The 20,133-nt window shown below is 31.6% G+C and overlaps 1 protein-coding gene across 1 annotated transcript in view; it reads right to left on the reverse strand.

Annotated features, from left to right (window-relative positions):
- LOC145249431 (uncharacterized) overlaps positions 1-20,133 on the reverse strand; it is a 911,941-nt gene that overhangs the window by 382,331 nt on the left and 509,477 nt on the right. The window contains exons 67-68 of the mRNA XM_080110989.1: positions 12,781-13,244; positions 4,546-4,753 (exon numbers count right to left, since the gene is read on the reverse strand). Coding sequence (XP_079967115.1) covers positions 4,546-4,753; positions 12,781-13,244 — 672 coding nt within the window. The remainder of the gene's footprint in view (positions 1-4,545; positions 4,754-12,780; positions 13,245-20,133) is intronic.

Raw genomic sequence — 20,133 nt, forward strand, 5'->3', positions numbered from 1 at the left:
TTTTATTAAAGTAAGTAAAGCTTCATTATTTTTCAAAACTGTTTTTGTTTCTTTGTTTTTCGATATTTCATCAATATCATTTAGTAAGAGGTTTTATCAGAAAAGCCAACAAACGACTACCCGAAAAATATATATACAAGAAATAAATGTTACCATAGTCAATAGATGTTCAGTTCATGTTTTTTTTTGTTTTGAAATAGTTTTTAATGCTCTTTACTTGAAATAATTTTAGCGAATCGAAATTAAACCGAAATTTGAGGCGATAACTACTTAAGTGAATTTTTATATAAACTAACATGTCATAATCGAATATTCCTCAAGCACAAAATAACGGAAAACATTAAAATATGTTTATAAATATTCCTTATGTTGACGGAACTCTCTTAAATTGTTAACACAGAATGGTCAGGTGCCCCCTTCAAATTGAAAACGGGGCTCTCCATTTCAAAGTCGTTGCCATTTTGATTTTTTTTAAACCGGTTCGCGAATTAAAAAAAAAAAATTACAAACTACTTAAAAATACAAACCAATCAACTTTTCTACCATAAAAGTAACTTTTATTGATTATGGTAACATTTATTTCTTGTATATTTATAATATTATATATATTGACATTTTCTCTTTATAAGGAAACATCATTTTGTAGGTCAATCTTGGCTACGAGTGGAAAACAAGTTGATATAAAAAATTATTTTCGCAAATATTATCTTTACTTTCATCATATTTTGCTTAGGGTAAACTTTTTGAGTATCAAAACCTATTTCTTTACAACCCCCTCCTTTCATAACCTATCATCACAGTCCATTTTCTGTAGGCTGTTTTTGAACCCAGTCAACGACGAGTACTTCTGCTAGTATATATATATATATATATACATATATATATATATATATATATATATATATATATATATATATATATATATATATATATAATAACTTCTCCTGCTGATAATTTAATTCTTAATGATAACGGAAGGGGTCAACGGAAACATACAAGTTATTAAACTTGTATGTTTCCGTTGACCCCTTTTTTGTTTTAAATTTGGCCCCTTTTCAACATAATCTTGTCTGTGTCATTTTGACATTGGCTTTTCTATTCTAAAATGAACTCCATCACCATGCAATTTTTTTTGCTTCTTCTTCACTCATTTTTCTAAAACAGCCCAGCCTTGACAGTCGGTTTTTAAATTTTTCTACGCACATCTTATCTTTATTTTTATTTTTTGAACTCATTATTTGAATGAATTCCCCTTTCCTTGTACCCATTTGTGAATTATTGCACGGATTTCTGCCTTTTGGATTACTTTGGACCATCTTCCAATTACGCGATTCCCTTGGATTTTATTTGTGGAAATGGAAATTTAATTAACTTTTTTGGATTTTGGATTTTTGGATTTACTGTTATTTAATATTTTACCCCATCACCAGTCTATCCATTAACGTGAAATCACCCTTTCCTTCGCTGTATTCCCTCTGCTTCACTATCTTTTACCAAGTAAGATCTATGACTTACTTGTAGTTTCATTAAATACTTTTACAAGCAAAATCCGATCCCGCATTTTGCTAAATCCTACCCTCTGATGAGAAGGAAAGTATTTCTGCGAAACTATCCACTTATGTTGTGCTTCCTTTTTAAAAGTAAATATGTTTTTAACTCTTTTTCAAAGTGTTTTGTAACATGTTTTTTACTACTTGTTATTAAAGATATATACGCACGCACACACACACACACACACACACACACACACACACACACACACACACACACATATATATATAAAACATAAAGCTGGAAATCTGTGTGTGTCAGTGTGTACACGAATAAGTCCATATATGGTTTGCTATTATACTTAACTGATCACATACGATGATAGAAGAAATATTAAGTAGCAAAAATGGATATGTTTAATTTTGAGGTCTCCGTACGCACCCGCACGGTCCCTATAGAATGGAAATAAAAATAACTATAAAACAAAATTGCAAGGATTCTTGATATAGACACACATAAGAATAATTTGATAAGTATGTTTCAGTTTGAACAGGGATGCGATAATACAATTGTGGGAGTCTGCGTTCGTCCCTGGCCGCCACAGAATGGAAATATGCCACAAACTTTAAAAAGGACTTTTGGTATCAATCCGTTTATGTATACTTTAGTAAGTATGCTCTAGTTTCAAGACAGATGGTATACTAACGTTGTTGGCTCTACGTTCGCGCCTGAACTTCATAGAATAGAAATATCTCAGAAAGTATAACAAGTTTTTCTAATTAATATAAATCCACATGAGAATATTGTGATAAGTGTGTTGCAGTTTGAACAGGTGTGGTATAATATAATTATGGGGTCTAGCTAGCTTTCATAGAAGAATTTTTAATATTGTTTTTACTCAAATATAGTTTTAAAAATATTGTTTGTTAGTAATGTCGAAACTAAATTAGGTTACTCTTGTAGACCCGTGCTAGGGGTTACAAATGAAATAAACCACAAATAGTGTAAAGTGTATAAAATATTATATGTATTTATCATAAAGAATACAGGAGCCACTAAAGTGGTATGAAAGGAATATGTTCGTAGCATTACGGTTAAACATGATATGAATGCCTCCATTAAGTCTCTGAAACCAGTGGTATTCATAGGACTGGTTGATTCCACTTAGTTCTCAAATAGGGGTGATTTGTATCCCACAACATTTACGGAAATAGGATTTGACCTACATTCAAATAATTCCATAAACAAATCGTCTTACTTAGAACCGCACGCCCGTGGAACTGTCTTCCGTTTGCCTGCTTTCTAGCTGATTACAATATGGTCGTCTTCAAGTCCAATGTAAACAAGTTATTGACGAGCCGTACTCCTTAAGCAATCCGATTTATCAAATTTGCACTTCTAACGATTACTATGATATTGTCTCATTGACTACTGGACACGCTTTAACCTTTACCTTCGAATGACCTCTGGGCCTTGATAAGTGGTGACTCCTATGTAAAAAAAATATATTGTTTAAATTATAATTATCTACTGAAACGTGTTTCATCGTCTATGACTCATCAGAATGGCGGGATTTGAAATCTGTCGTTACGCCTGAATGGGGAGCGGCATATATATTGTTTAAAATATAATTATCCAAATTTACGACTCATTAGAGTGGCTGAATCTAGCAATTCGAAATCGAAACCTCATGGCCTAAACCTCTACCCCAAGGCTATTACCCCAAGGCGACATCGCGCTGGATGTATTGCGTTTTATGTATATGCTAATTTTCCTTTTTACCAATTTAGTTCCCCTGGACGGAGAGTGGCATATATATATATATATATATATATATATATATATATATATATATATATATATATATATATATATATGTTAGGAGAACTTTAATTTTTGCTTATTGCCAGTCGTGGCATTATTTCTTTCCTAAAAGAATTAAAAAGGTCTGGAACCTTTTTAATTTTTGTATTTTAATTTTTCTTGCCTGATGAGATCTAATATGATTCAAACGGTCTGCACATCGTAGCAAGATATGACTGTATTTGCATAAAGAATAAAAAATATAATATAATATAATATAATATATATATATATATATATATATTGTAATTTAGAAATTTATAGACACTAAAATAACTATCTGTTTTTTTTTGTTTAAAATGAATTATTTACACGAAAATATAAATTATGCATCTTTTTTTTAATAGGAGATAATGCTCGGGAGAAAATTAAGCTGTATAAGACAGTTAAAGCGGTTACATCCTCCCCCCACCCCCACTAAGTAAATATAAATTATGCATCTTTTTTTAATAGGAGATAATGCTGGGGAGAAAATTAAGCTGTATAAGACGGTTAAAGCTGTTTCATCCTCCCCACCACCCCACTAAGTAAATATAAATTATGCATCTTTTTTTAATAGGAGATAATGCTCGGGACAAAATTAAGCTGTATAAGACGGTTTAAGCGGTTTCATCCCCCCACCCCCACTAAGTAAATATAAATTATGTATCTTTTTTTAATAGGAGATAATGCTCGGGAGAAAATTAAGCTGTATAAGACGGTTTAAGCGGTTTCATCCCCCCCACTAAGTAAATATAAATTATGCATCTTTTTTTAATAGGAGATAATGCTCGGGAGAAAATTAAGCTGTATAAGTGTTGAGATGAAGATAATTTTCATTCCGGAATGTTGTCGTCTACAGATGGTTTCATGTTTTATTGGATAATGACATAATCATACAAAGAATAAAACTAATATTTGATATTTAAATAAAACATTGTATTAAAGATTATATCATTTCATGATTTGATAACAATTTCGAAACCAAATATATTTTATATACTTTTATTTTATCGGATTTAAAAGAAACACAGATAATCCTGACTGTTTATTTTAACCAAAGATTACAAAAGTTTAGATTGGATTCAAGTAGAAACATTTGTTTAATGTTATTTCATACCGGAATTATTAAATTATAATATCGTACAATCTTGGATTTTATATTTTTATTATAAGTATTAAAAAATGAAGTAAAATCCAAGATGTTATTACCTTTCCATCAGCTGTAATCTTCGCTGCATCGTTGAGAATGAGGTGTGATACATTAATTGTTATGTAATCCACTTGGAGAACTCCACCGCTTTCGATTTGCAAAATGTTGCCGACCAGATTTGCTCCTTTCGATGATGATTCGATGATCAAAACGCCTCCACCTTGAATCTCAACTTTATTGAATTGGATCACATCCGCCGGAGAAGTTCTAAATAAAAGATTGTAATAAAACCATTGAATATTAATATGCGAAGGAAACTCTTTAAAATAAAAAAATGGCGTCTTCTCTCAATAATTTAAAAAAAGCTTTTATTATTTGAAAGTGTTTCCATATTTATTTTGTGATTGGAATAATCGCTAAAACCTTATTTCCTTGTTTATATTTTGTGATTGGAATAAAACCTTATTTCCTTGTTTATATTTTGTGATTGGAATAAAACCTTATTTCCTTGTTTATATTTCTCTTGGTGATCATTTATTGGCAGACGGTTTTGCAAGTTATTGACAATTACGATTGAAAGTCTAGTGTCCTGTACAATAGTTGGAGGGAAGATAGTATAAGTGTTAAGTCTGGGAAGAGAGGCATTCCGTGTGTCGCCAATTAATTCCATTTGAGGAATGCGAGACTTTCCACAATCGTTTACTAGAATGCATAGTTTGACCAGAAATATGTGAGAGAATATCAGTCAAAAGTTCGAGATAATAGAGAATGGAAAATATGAAACATTACAGGATGGAAGAATGTGTATATAAATGGATATAACAGAAAGTGAGCAACGACCGGCCACAGAACGAGTACAAACTCATACATTTTCTTCACTGCTCAAACATCAGGTCCCATTGCTGCCACGCGTCTTCACTAATATCAACACCGTCGTGAATAAATCAAAAACTGTTGTCAGTGTGGAATAAGCAAAATATTTTTATATTAAAAAAGATACGTTAATTTAGTAGTTTAGAATCAGGAGTGAAGGAAAGCGCATCGTGTCGGACCGTGATGCGTTCCAATAGAGGGGATCAGAATGCGTTAGTCTAGAACAAACGGCAGCTTTCTAATGGGGAAGTATCGATAATAAAAGTTGCTGAAAAGACAACTAAAGATTTGTTGATTAACTGGGATGAATCTTCTTTGCAGGTGTTTTTTTTTAAACGGTGGTCACCACTTATCAAGGCCCGGAAGCCACTCTGTAGAATCCGTCAAACAAGATCAGGACGAGGTATGTTTCTCCGATTGGCTCGATGTTACAATCCCAGAGAACTGTTATTTGTCCTTTTTTGTGAAATGTCCGTTGTTAAAATGTTTTTTTTGTTGTTTTCGTAAGTACTACGGTACTATCGTATTCATTACTGTACAAGCAATAACCTTTATCCTTGAGTGGCCTCCGGGCCTTGATAAGTGGTAACTACCTTGTAAAAAAAGTTTATACCTCTAGACGATGGAGAGGGGCAATTGTACAGACACCTTCCTTGAATGTCAGTTCTAATAAGAAAGAAAACGGAACTGATGATGGACAAGTGATTAACGACACAAACTGACAACATGGCTGTTTCAAAATTAGAATCCAATTCATTGTACAAACAATCACTTTCACTTAGAGTGTTGGTAACCTTCATGACATCCTCACCGTGATCTCTGAACGTATATACCAATCACTAGACAAAGCGGGGGAAGGCAGAGCGGCAGCTCTAGATATATCTAAGGCTTTTGACAGGGTATGGCATGAGGGTCTCCTCAGTAAAATCAGATCATACGGTATCACTGGTAGAATACTTAACATAATTAAATCCTTCTTAGATAAGAGAAAAATCCAGGTAGTCCTCGACGGTCGCACATCTAAACAATATGATATAAATGCAGGAGTGCCCCAGGGTTCTATCCTTGGACCTCTATTGTTCCTGATATTCATAAATGACCTCCCCGACAACATTGCCTCTGAGATGGGTATATATGCTGATGACACTACACTCTATGGCAGACACGACAGGAAGACGAATGAACACATTTCTAAAGAAATGGCAGAAACACTAGAGGAAGACCTCCAATCTGTAGTGGAATGGGGACAAAAGTGGTTGGTCGCGTTCAATGCTGCCAAGACTAAACTAGTTTCATTCAATAATTACAAGAAACCCTCTCTACCACCAATAGCAATGGCCAACGACTCTTTATCTGAGAGTCCATCTTTCAAACTCCTTGGCCTAACGTTCACAGGAAACATGAGTTGGAACAATTACATTGAAGGCATTGCCAGGGCCGCTGCAAGAAAGGTAGGCTCTCTCTACCGTGCTAGAAAACTACTAACACCCGAAAGTATCCTGTACCTCTATAAGGCCACCATTCGCCCATGTATGGAGTATTGCTGCCACATCTGGGCTGGTGCATCTGCTACTAGTCTCTCGCTCCTTGACAAGGTTCAAAAGAGAGTCGCAAATCTGATAGGCCCTGAATTGGCATCTAAGCTTCAGCCTCTGTCCCATCGACGAAATGTTGCATCCCTCTGCCTGTTCTACAAGTATTTTAGTGGTGAATGCTTTGATGAACTGCAATCACTTGTGCCCCCACGACGCGAGCACCCTCGACAAACCCGACAGGCTACTAGATCCCACCCCCACACTGTAGAGGCCCCTAGATGTAAAAGATCTTTTTACTCCAATAGTTTCTTCCCCAGAACCGCTAGACTCTGGAATTCCATTCCAGGTCCCTGCTTCCCCAACAGTACTGACGTGCAGAAGTTCAAGTGTAACGTGAACCGACACCTTGCTGCCCAAATCCCTACATAGTACCCCAGTAGTTGTTGCCCCTGATAGTAGCCCCCTACACCAAAGTGGCAATTTGCCTTGTTTGGGGTGAAAATGTAATAAAAAAAAAAATATATATATAGTCTCTTCCATAAGTATCCGATGTCTTTGTAGAAAGAATTTAGACTGTAAAAATATTGGGAAAACCAATGCTAACAAAAGAATTTTTGCATTTGACGATGAAGAGTAAGAAAATAAAACAAAAGAAAAAACAAAAACAAAAAACAACGACAAAAACAAAACACCCCCCCCCAGATTTGCTGATCACTACAGGTAAGCTAAAGATAAGCTTTTCATTTATGATAAAACAGCGATGTCTTTCAATAGGCTGATATCACAGAAAACTTACGTCAAACAACGAACAGAAAACTCACAAAACACGCCTGAAAGCCTACTTGGCATGATGGATGTGTCAGCAAAGAAGATTCATGATTAGCTGATGAAAAGAATAAACTACATATCAAGGAAGATACGAGATACCTTCAATGATTATTGTGGGTTAAGTTTATATCTTTCACACATAAATTTACAAGTGAGATTGGAATGTTACTCACCTTAATACAAATCATAAACATTACAACAGTGGCTGCAGTTTCAATCACGTTTACATCAAATGACTAAACAAAAAGTCCTTCTCAGTAGTTTTCTGCGAAAATCTATCTATATATCTGAAAATCTGTGTGTGCGGACACTACTTAACCTATATACTCAACGAATTTTGATCCACAGACTTGAAACTAGGTGTATGGGATATTCAGAAATATGGAAAACTTTTTAATCGATTTTCATCCGGAAAAAGGGCTGCTAAAAGGTCAGAATTAAAAAAATATTGGCGTAGTCATCGGATTTTTATGTTTGTCAACTGTTTAACGAATGCGCCTGCGAATCGTTCAAATAACAGATTACATATGCTAAGAATAATTGGTTTGAAAACACCTTTTAAAGAATGTATAAAGCTGGCGTAAAGGTAATCGTACTTGACTCATACTCTTTATGTTTTGGTTTCGAGCTCAAATATTTTTTTTACAAGAAGTACTCGGTTAAGAAGACCATAATGCACGAATAAACATGTCTCAGTTTCTTTCGCTTCTTCCTGTAATTATCGTAAAAATAAATTTAACGTTCCGATTAATACCTGTGGTATTTCTATTTGTAATTAATAAGAATTCTGCATTAATTAAAATATAATATTTATGCGTATTTATTCTGCATTAAGAAAAATATAATATTTATGCGTATTTATTCTGCATTAATTAAAATAAAATATTATGCGTATTTACTTTGCATTAATAACAATATAATATTTATGCGTATTTATTCTGCATTAATTAAAATAAAATATTATGCGTATTTACTTTGCATTAATAACAATATAATGTTTATGCGTATTTATTATGCATTAATAACAATATAATATTTATGCGTATCTATTCTGCATTAATTAAAATATATGATTTATGTGTATTGATTCTGCATTAATTAAAATATAACATTTCCGTATTTATTCTGCATTAATAAAAAAATAAAATTATGCGTATTTATTCTACATTAATTAAAATATAATATTTATGCGTATTTATGCTGCATTAATTAACATATAATATTTATGCGTATTTATTCGGCATTAATTAAAAAATAATATCTATGCGTATTTATTCTGCATTAATTAACATATAATATTTATGCGTATTTATTCGGCGTTGATTAAAATATTATACTATACGTATTTATTCTGCATTCATTAAAAAAATAATATTTATGCGTATTTATTCGGCGTTGATTAAAATATAATATTTATGCGTATTTATTCTGCATTAATTAAAATATAATATTTATGCGTATTTATTTTCCATTAATTAAATATAATATTTATAAGTGTTTATTCTGCATTAATAAAAATATAATATTTATGCGTATTTGTTCTGCATTAATATAAATATAATATTTATGCGTATTTATTCTGCATTAATTAAAATATAATATTATGCGTATTTATTCTGCATTAACAAAAATATAATATTTATGCGTATTTAATCTGCATTAACAAAAATATAATATTTATGCGTATTTAATCTGCATTAACAAAAATATAATATTATGTGTATTTATTCTGCATTAACAAAAATATAATATTATGCGTATTTAATCTGCATTAACAAAAATATAGTTATGCGTATATATTCTGCATTAATTACAATATAATATTTATGCGTATTTATACTGCATAAATTAAAATATAATATTTATACGTATTATCCTGCATAAATATAAACATAATATTATGCGGATTGATTCGGCATTAATAAGAATATAATATTAAGCTTATTTATCCTACATTAATCAAATATAATATTATGAATATGTATTCTGCATTAATAAAAATATAATATTATGGGTATTTATTCTTCGTTAATAAAATATATAATTTATTCGTATTTTTTCTGCATTAATAAAATATAATATTACGCGTATTTCTTCTGCATTTATAAAAATATAATATTTATGCGTATTTATTCTGCATAAATTAAAAAATAATAGTTATACCTATTTATTTTTAATTAATTAAAATATTATATTTTTATACCTATTTATTCTCCATTAATTAAAATATTATCTTATGCATATTTATTCTGCATTGAGAAAAATATAATATTTATACCTATTTATTCTGCATTAATTAAAATATATTATTTATGCGTATTAACTCTGCATTAATTAAAATATAATATTATGCGTATTTATTCTGCATTAATTAAAACATATTTTATTCTGCATTAATAAAAATATTATATTATCCGTATTTATTCTGCATTAATTAAAATATAATATTTATGCGTATTTATTCTGCATTAATTAAAATATAATATTTATTCGTATTTATTCCGTATAAATAAAAATATAATATTTATGCGTATTTATTCTGCATTTAGAAAAATATAATATTTATATCTTTTTACTCTGCATTAATTAAAATAAAATATTTATGCGTATTTATTCTATATTAATTAAAATAAAATCTTGATGCGTATTTATTCTGTTTTAATAAAAATATAATATTATGCGTATTTATTCAGCATTAATTAAAATATAATATTTTTGATATTTATTCTGCATTAGTAAAATATAATATTTATGCGTATTTGTTCTGCATTAATAAAAATATAATATTTATACCTATTTATTCTGCATTAATAAAAATATAACATTCATCCGTAGTTATTCGACATTAATAAAAATACAATATTCATGCGTATTTTTTCTGCATTAATTAAAATATAATATTATGTGTATTTGTTCTGCATAAATTAACATATAATATTTATGCGTATTTATTCTGCATTAGTAAAAATACAATATTAATGCGAATTTTTTCTGCATTAATTAAAATATAATATTATGCGTATTTATTCTGCATTAATAAAAATATAATATTTATGCGTATTTATTTTACATTAATAACAATGAAATATCTATGCGTATTTATTCTGCATTAATTAAAAAATAATATTTATGCGTATATTTTCGGCGTTGATTAAAATATAATATTTATTCGTATTTATTTTCTATTAATAAAATATAATATTTATAAGTGTGTATTCTGCATTAATAAAAATATGATATTTATGCGTATATATTCTGCATTAATATAAATATAATATTTATGCGTATTAATTCTGCATTAATAAAATATAATATTATGCGTATGTATTCTGCATTAATAAAAATAAAATATTTATGTATATTTATTCGGCATTAATAAAAAATATAATATTTATGCGTATTTAATCTGCATTAACAAAAATATAGTTATGCGTATATATTCTGCATTAATTACAATATAATATTTATGCGTATTTATACTACATAAATCAAAATATAATATTTATACGTATTATCCTGCATAAATAAAAACATAATATAATGCGGATTAATTCTCCATTAATAAGAATATAATATTATGCTTATTTATCCTACATTAATAAAATATAATATTATGCGTATGTATTCTGCATTAATAAAAATATAATATTATGCGTATTTATTCTGCATTAATAAAAATATTTTATTCTGCATTAAATAATATGTCCGGTTTCCTCTCCTGTAATTGGGTTTCAACCTCTGGAAGGTTGGAACGTAGACCCCTGATGTTGGAGAAAGAGACCTGGTAGTAGGGGTCTACGTTGGAAGATGGGGTTCTAGGTTTAATCGAGTTTTTATTCTGGAGATATTTCATGTTGAGGTTTTGGGATTTGTGGAATAGGTCGGCATACTTGGTTAGAGCAATACAGAGAGGGAAAGTAAGAGAGAAAAAGACAGGAAAATTTTTTTATTGTGGCACACGAAAAAGTAAAGCCGTAACAATTACCCACTAGTATGGCATCGAGAGGCCCCACCAGAGATTCAGCATGGTCCAGATCCACTCACCAAATGGTAATACAGCAGTCCCAGTACTTTGCGCCTGCTGATAGGACAGCCTCCTTAGTGGTTAATCCAAGGTTCGGGTCCCTGACTATCAGGCGGATAACGTCAGCCCAGATAAACATTTACCTCCAGCACCCTTACTATTGACATTATTAAAAATATAATATTTATACCTATTTATTCTGCATTAATTAAAATATAACATTTCCGTATTTATTCTGCATTAATAAAAATACAATATTCATGCGTATTTTTTCTGCATTAATTAAAATATAATATGATGCGTATTTGTTCTGCATTAATACAAATATAATATTTATGCGTATTCATTATGCATTAATTAAAATATAATATTTATGCGTATTTATTCTGCATTAATAAAAATACAATATTAATGCGTATTTTTCTGCATTAATTAAAATATAATATTATGCGTATTTATTCTGCAAATATTAAAATAGAATATTTATGCTATTTATTCTGCATTAATAAAAACATTGCATTTATGCGTATATATTCTGCATTAATAAAATATTATATTTATGCGTATTTATTCTGCAATTATTAAAATAGAATATTTATGCGTATCTATTCTGCATTAATAAAAATATAATATTTATGCGTATTTATTCTGCATTAATAAAAAATATAATATGCATGCCTATTTATTCTGCATAATTTAAAATATAATATTTATGCGTATTTATTCTGCATTAATTTAAATATAATCTTTCTGCGTATTTATTCTGCATAAATTAAAATATAATATATATGCGTATTTATTCTGCAATTATCAAAATATAATGTTTATGCATATTCATTATGTTTAATTACTTTGATTAAAATATAATATTTATGCGTATTTATTCTGAATGAATTAAAACATAATATTTATGCGTATTTCTGATGCATTAATTACTTTAATTAAAATATGATATTTATGCGTATTTATTCTGAATTAATAAAACTATAATATTTATGCGGCCTGCTAATGCAAGCAATAAACATGTGACCTACCTTAAGATTGCAATGCCATTTGGTCCAATGTACAAATCTTTGGCGCCAGAAAGTTTACCTTCCAAATCCAGGGTTATGTTGTTGACGTTTAATGACTTCTCGGTGGTGAGTGTTCCTCCCTCAGAAACGTGCAACTTATATGCCAAATCGGGGTGAGTATGAGGGAGTTCGAAAATGAGATTTTGTGATGGTCCTACGTAAAATGTGCCGCTCCTGTCGCCACTTGTTCTTTCAATGGTAATCGTTTGGGTAAAGTTGTCTGTGGGTTTCCTAAACACACCCAGCATGGCTCCACCCGTAAGAGTGAGCTCTTTAAAACTGTGGGTGTGGTTGACCGAGGAAGAATCAAAAAGCCAGGTATAGAAGCTTTGCTTTTCCAGTTTGGGATCAATTTTAGAATTATTATAATTCGGTTTCTTAGAAACGCTTCCACACATATTTGAATTATCGACAACCAGGGAGTTCTGTAAAGACGCAAATATGAACAGAAATAGAAAACCAATTTTAAGGGCGATTTTATTTAACAAGATAATTTCACGTTTTAAATATGAAAGCAAATAACTTAAACACATTTGAAGCATATGGCACACCTGAGCTGAAAACAAATTCAAACATTATTCCGCACGAATCAGTGGCATAACGGATAAAGTACTCGGTAACATTCAGTTCTAAGTAACATTCTTCTGGAGGCTGAAGTTGCATAACCATTGCGAACGATAATATGAATACAACTGCGAAGATGATATTGGCAAGGGTATCAACAATATCCGTGTTAGTTTCTGTCGCAGTCGAGCTCGACTCTGGTCCAGAAGCAAAACAGAGGAGAGTAGAGTGGTAGCGCTCGATATATCTAAGACTTTTGATAAATGAGACAAGAATCCAGGTTATCCTCGACGATTGTACATCTAAACAATATGATCTAAATACGGGTGTACCTCATGGGTCTATTCTTGGACCTGTATTATTCCTAATATGCATAAATAACCTCCCTGATAAAATTGTCTCTGAGATGGGAATATTTACTGACGGCACCACTCTCTATAACAAGCACAATGGGGAAAACAAATGAACACACATCTAAGGAAATGGCAGAAAAACTAAAGGAAGACCTCCAATCTGTAATGGAATGAGAACAAAAATGGATGGCCACATTCAATGCTGCCATGACTAAGCTTGTTTCCTTCAATAATTACAAGAAATCTTCTCAACCACCAATAGCTATGGCTAAAGATAAATTACCTGAAAGTACTTCATTTAAATTCCTCGGCTTAACGTTCACAGGGAACATGAGTTGGAACAGATACAGTGAGAGCATTGCCAGGCCTGCTGCGAGGAAGGCGGGCTCTCTCTACCTTGCTAGAAAGTAACTTACGCCTGATATTATTCTGTACCTCTACAAGGCCACCATTCGCCCATGTATGGAGTATTGTTGTCACATTTGGGCTGGCGAACCTGCTACTAGTATCTGGCTTCTGGACAGAATTCAAAATGGAGTCGCCAAAATGATAGGTCTCGAACTGTCATCCAAGCTTCAACCTCTGTCCCATTGACGAAATGTTGCATACTTCTGCCTGTTCTACAAATATTTAAATGGTGGATTCTCTAACGAACTACAATCCCGACAAACCCGACAATCAGCAAAATCCCTCCCCTACACAGTAGAGATCCTTGGATGTAAGGCCTTCTACTCTAATAGTTACTTCCCGACAACTGTTAGATTCTGGAACTCCCTTCCGGGTTCCTGCTTTCCCAACTGTATTGGCATGCAGAAGTTCAAATGTAATGTGAACAGACATCTTGCTGTTCATCTTCTATCATAGTGTCCATGCAAATTATATCCCCGATAGTAGTCCCCTACATGAAGTGGCACTCTGCCTTGTTTGGAGTGAAAATGTAATAAAAATAACAACAGACGAGGTACAACACTTAGAATATATCAAGCACTTGTCCGCGTCATTCTCCTATACGGATGCGAAATGTAGCCAGTACGAGTTTGTGACCTGCGCAGACTGGAAGTTTTAGGCTATCAATTTCTACGCCGCATCAATTGGATTTTATGGCACCAATTCGTCGCAAACGCTACCATCCGTTAGCGCTGCCGGATACCATCCCTCAGCAGACACTATTTTCGAGACGTATCCGATAGTTTGGTCACACCCAACGCCGGCAAACAAATGACCTTATCTTATGCCACTATAAACACAGTCCCATTCCAGGGTTGTAAGAAACGACACAGTAGTCAGCTGAAAAATTCTCAGCACGTTGAAGCAAAATGCCGATCTGATATTGTGTGTTCGCTTTTATGGAGTGCGCCGCTGGAACCGCGAATGGCTGAACCTGATATCGATTGCAGCTTTAAACCGACGTTCATGGCATCTATACAAGATACAGATAATTCAGTTTGAGGAGTCAGCTCAACCGATCCAGGAACGTAATAACAAATACAATTTTTTTTTTTTATTACATTTTCACTCCAAACAAGGCACATTGCTACTTTGGTGTAGGGGGCTACTATCAGGGGAAACATCTACTGGGGTACTATGTAGGGATTAGGGCAGCGAGATGTTGGTTCACGTTGCACTTGAACTTATGCATGTCAGTACGGTTGGGGAAGCAGTGACCTGGAATGGAATTCCAAAGTCTAGCTGTTCTGGGGAAGAAACTACTGGAGTAGAAAGATCTTTTACATCTAGGGATTTCTACAGTGTGGGGGTGGGATTTTGCAGCTTGTCTGGTCTGTCGAGGGTGTTCACGTCGTGGGGGCACAAGTGCTTGCAGTTCTTCAGAGCATTCACCATTATAATACTTGTAGAACAGGCAGAGGGATGCAACGTTTCGACGATGGGACAGAGGCTGAAGTTTAGATGCCAGTTTAGGGCCTATCAGATTTGCGACTCTCTTTTGAACCCTGTCAAGGAGCGATAGACTAGTAGCCGATGCACCGGCCCAAATATGACAGCAATACTCCATACATGGGCGAATAGTGGCCTTATAGAGGTACAGGATACTTTCGGGTGTTAGAAGTTTTCTAGCACGGTAGAGAGAGCCCACCTTCCTTGCAACGGCCCTGGCAATGCCCTCGATGTAATTGCAAATTATTAAGATTCCACCCAATCATGGCTGAGAGAACGATGGCAGAATAGAGAAGAAAGCTCTTGAGGCAATGACATTTCGAAGCTAAATCCTTCTGGTAAAAAGAAGAGGAAAAGGCATTATACAAAGATAATGGCAGAAATACAACAGCGATTTTAAAAACATTCAAATTATAAATGGAAAATTCTTTGGTTGGTGGTTTAATATGAATGAGACAAAAAATAGCGAGCATTAAAGAAACAAAAAAGAAAATAAAAAAATTAAAAATATAAAAATAAAGTACGTAAAAATTTTTTTAAAAATTAAAATTTTTTTAACAAATTTTAAAATATTTTTAAAAGAATAATTTTTGTAATTTTAAGGCACATTTTTTTCGAATAAAAACAAACACTTAAAGAAACAGTTAAAATCTATTTAAAAAATCTCATATTGATCAAATAACAGCTAAATATTTACTAATTGATCAAAAAAATAAAATATGACTAAAACACTCCGAAAGTTCTAATCCCTATTTTTATTCTTAAATAAAATAGAATAAAATAAAATAACTTTATATAAATAATTTAAGTAAAATAATTTGGACCGACATAAATAGGAATAAGATTAAAGAATATCATATTTATAGTGTTTGCTGCGTGCTTGCAGTTTTTTTTCTGCGGTCCTGTCTTCCAAAGCTCAGCTACCATGAATTTTGCATCCGTTTGAAAGCTAAAATCTGCATCCTTTTTGATAGAGCATGATTTGTTGATGAAATTATCAAATATGTTACATAATTTCTGATATATTTATTCATATTTCTCATATTTACAGATTTGATGAGAGGAAGATGTTTAGATAAATAAATTAATTTTTTTTTAAATTCGTAACACGAATAATATTTTCGTTCATCATTCGTAACTCGAATAATATTTTTGTTCATCATTCGTAACTCGAACAATATTTTCGTTAACCATTCGTAACTCGAATAATACTGTCGTTCATCATTCGTAACTCGAATAATATTTTTGTTCATCATTCGTAACTCGAATAATATTTTTGTTCATCATTCGTAACTCGAATAATATTTTCGTTCATTATTCGTAACTCGAATAATATTTTCCTTCAACATTCCGATTTTGCTTTAATGCTATCATCTTTCATAAATACACACATAACCGTTTACTGGCAATGGTTTACGAAAATATCATATTTGTTTTACATAAATATTTGTTTGTTATTCAAGGCATTATAAAACAAACAAAATACACAAACAAATAAATAAACGTAAATAAAAAAATGCTTCTTGAATTAGGATTGGTTATACTATTGAAGTTATAATGACTTTTATTTATGTTTGTTTGTTTGTTTTTGTTTTACGGCATATCAGCCTTTTCAGGTTATTTAATGTCCGATCCAGTGATTTTGGAGAACAATTTTTTTTATAGAATATATTTGTTTTATTTTTTCAAGTCGGTTTCTATTTAATCCATAGTTGGGACCCTAACAGTTACTACCACACCGGGTCAGAGCGGACCTGGGAGCAATGACAATTAAAGAGTGGCTCCACACTCCGCAAAGCCCGCAAGCTGGGGGCCTCACCATCGGATATAGTTTAAGGTCATATCAAGGACTTTTTATTCATGGTACTTATTTCTATTTATCTTATTTCTGTTTGCTTTATCCATTTGTCTGTTGTTTTATGCACATTTATAATAATTGTTATTCTTATCTTATTTATTTATTTGTTCTATCTCCGTATACTAAAGCAATTAAGATACATGAATCAACATGAATCTGAAAATTATAGAGATTTTGGATTGATAAAAATATATTTTAGATTTCAACGACTTTTAAAGCATTGTTATAAGCAAAACGTCAACGTGACAATTACATTGGCAAACAATTTGGAACAACTTGATTGCGAAATAAGTAAAAATAATTACAAACAAAAATTCATAAAATGATCAAATATACGAAAAGATGATCATATATTTCATGCCGTAATTTTTTATTTGAACAAAAGCTGATCGAAGCATTCATGAGATAAAAATAACCAATACGACAAATTCTGTTCATTAATAATACGTATCGATCAGAATGATTGCGATTCCATTATATATTCTGATGCTTGCACTTTTCATACGATTGCAATATCTACATAGAAAGTGTGATAAAATCGTTACACATAGAATTGCATTCGATTGGTAATCTATGGTGGCGGTAAATGCAAATAAAATCATGCATTCGATTAGTAATCTATGGTGGCGGTAAATGCAAATAAACTCATGCATTCGATATAATTATCCAAACATTTATCACACTTATCACAATAAGTTGCATGACAATATAATTGTATTTTTAACTACATTACATATTGAACGATCATATTTACTTTTTTTTAATAAAGTTTCCAATGAATCAACAATAAGTTCTTTGATATAACAGGGACGCGGTCGACATAAATGCTTATTTTTAAACCACAGTTGAAGAGAGATTCTTGATTTGCTTATTTAAACCTTTAATTCAAGGCATTACATATAAAAATAATTTAATGAAATCAACAGTAGGTTTTCCAACAGTGCAATGTAGACTAAACTGTATTGTGGACTAACGTCTAGCAAGAAGACATGTGAAGCTTCCTTCCGGTACACGGTAATGGGTCCTTAATTAGAGCAGGCGATCGATTTTAGTGACAATAAAAATATAAGAGTGGGAAACATTCATTGATCATGACTCAATCCCCTCCAACGTCTGGTCTTCTCGCCCCCCATATATATATATATATATATATATATATATATATATATATATATATATATATATATATATATGTGTGTGTGTGTGTGTGTGTATGAATAAAAAATAAATACGAAACATATATAAATGTTTATATCTTTTCTGTATTTATTTCCTGTTTGTTGATGTGCAGGAGTACAAAAAGATATATATATATATATATATATATATATATATATATAAATACATATATATATGTGACCGTTTCTTTTAAGTATATATATGTGTGTACGTGCGCATGTGTGTACCCGTCTCCGCGACCGCTAGCTAACCCTCTCCAAACAATTAACAACAAAATAAAAACTAAAAATAAATAAACCGAATCATAGCCCCCCTCCCCCGCCTCCCCACATAAATGAACACCCAACAGGTTAAGACCTCCCCACATAAATGAACACCCAACAGGTTAAGACATACTTACTAAGAAATCATCTCAGCAACGAGACGCATAAAAACTTTAACATTAAGACTCGAATTTTAAAGTTACCCCCCTCCTGCCACCACCACATATTCCTCTTCCCCTCCATGTATCCCTATGCCCTCAGCCAAACCAGAAATGAACTTCCCAGACCCTCCCCCACAAGTTCCTTAGACCCCAAAACTAAAACATTACTGACATAACAAGCGCCCCCTCCCCTCGTCCCCTTTGTTCCCTTCATCTCTTTCTTCCGCCTTCCTCGCACCCCCCCTGACCTCATTCACTCTTTCACTCTTTCATCCCAAAATAGAGAACATTTCTGCGAAAGTCTGAGGAAGCTACAGACGGCCAAAAAAAAAACGGCCGAGTATCTGAAACAATAATGTAACTTAACAGAAAGATGCGGTAATAAAAAATAAAACGCATATATATCTCTCTCTATATATATACATATACATATATATATATATATAAATATATATATATATATATATATATATATATAGCGAAAATGATCAGAGTAATCAATAAATTGTCATCATGTTTTTCTCCAAAATTTCATAAATTTCATCAATTAACTTTTCGTCAAAGAAACCCGAGTGTGATACAATACAGGATATATATATATATATATATATATATATATATATATATATATATATATATATATATATATATATATAAATATATATTTCTAACATAGATAGAAACGTTTGTTTGAAAGTATATTAAAATAAAAGAAATTTACATATATATATATATATATATTTCTCTTAGTTGTTTTAATATTAAACCTAATTATTCATCTAGCGTATGTGTGTGCGATTATCTTGATTCGATATTATAATTTTTCATTATATATATGCTGGGAGTTTAATTAGGTTTAATATATATATATATACGTAATAAAATTTTTCATAGATGGATGTTTTATTTTTCTTGTGATAAAGTGCAGCGAACAAAGTATTATGGTATCTGTTCGATGCACAGTTAGTGATTAATATGGATTAGTCACCAAAATACCACATTACTCTATAAGTATTGCATAAAACACTTATCATAATCAA

Source organism: Euprymna scolopes, chromosome 28 (genome assembly GCF_053919585.1).
Source record: "Euprymna scolopes isolate OS-2025 chromosome 28, ASM5391958v1, whole genome shotgun sequence".
NCBI lineage: Eukaryota > Metazoa > Mollusca > Cephalopoda > Sepiida > Sepiolidae > Euprymna > Euprymna scolopes.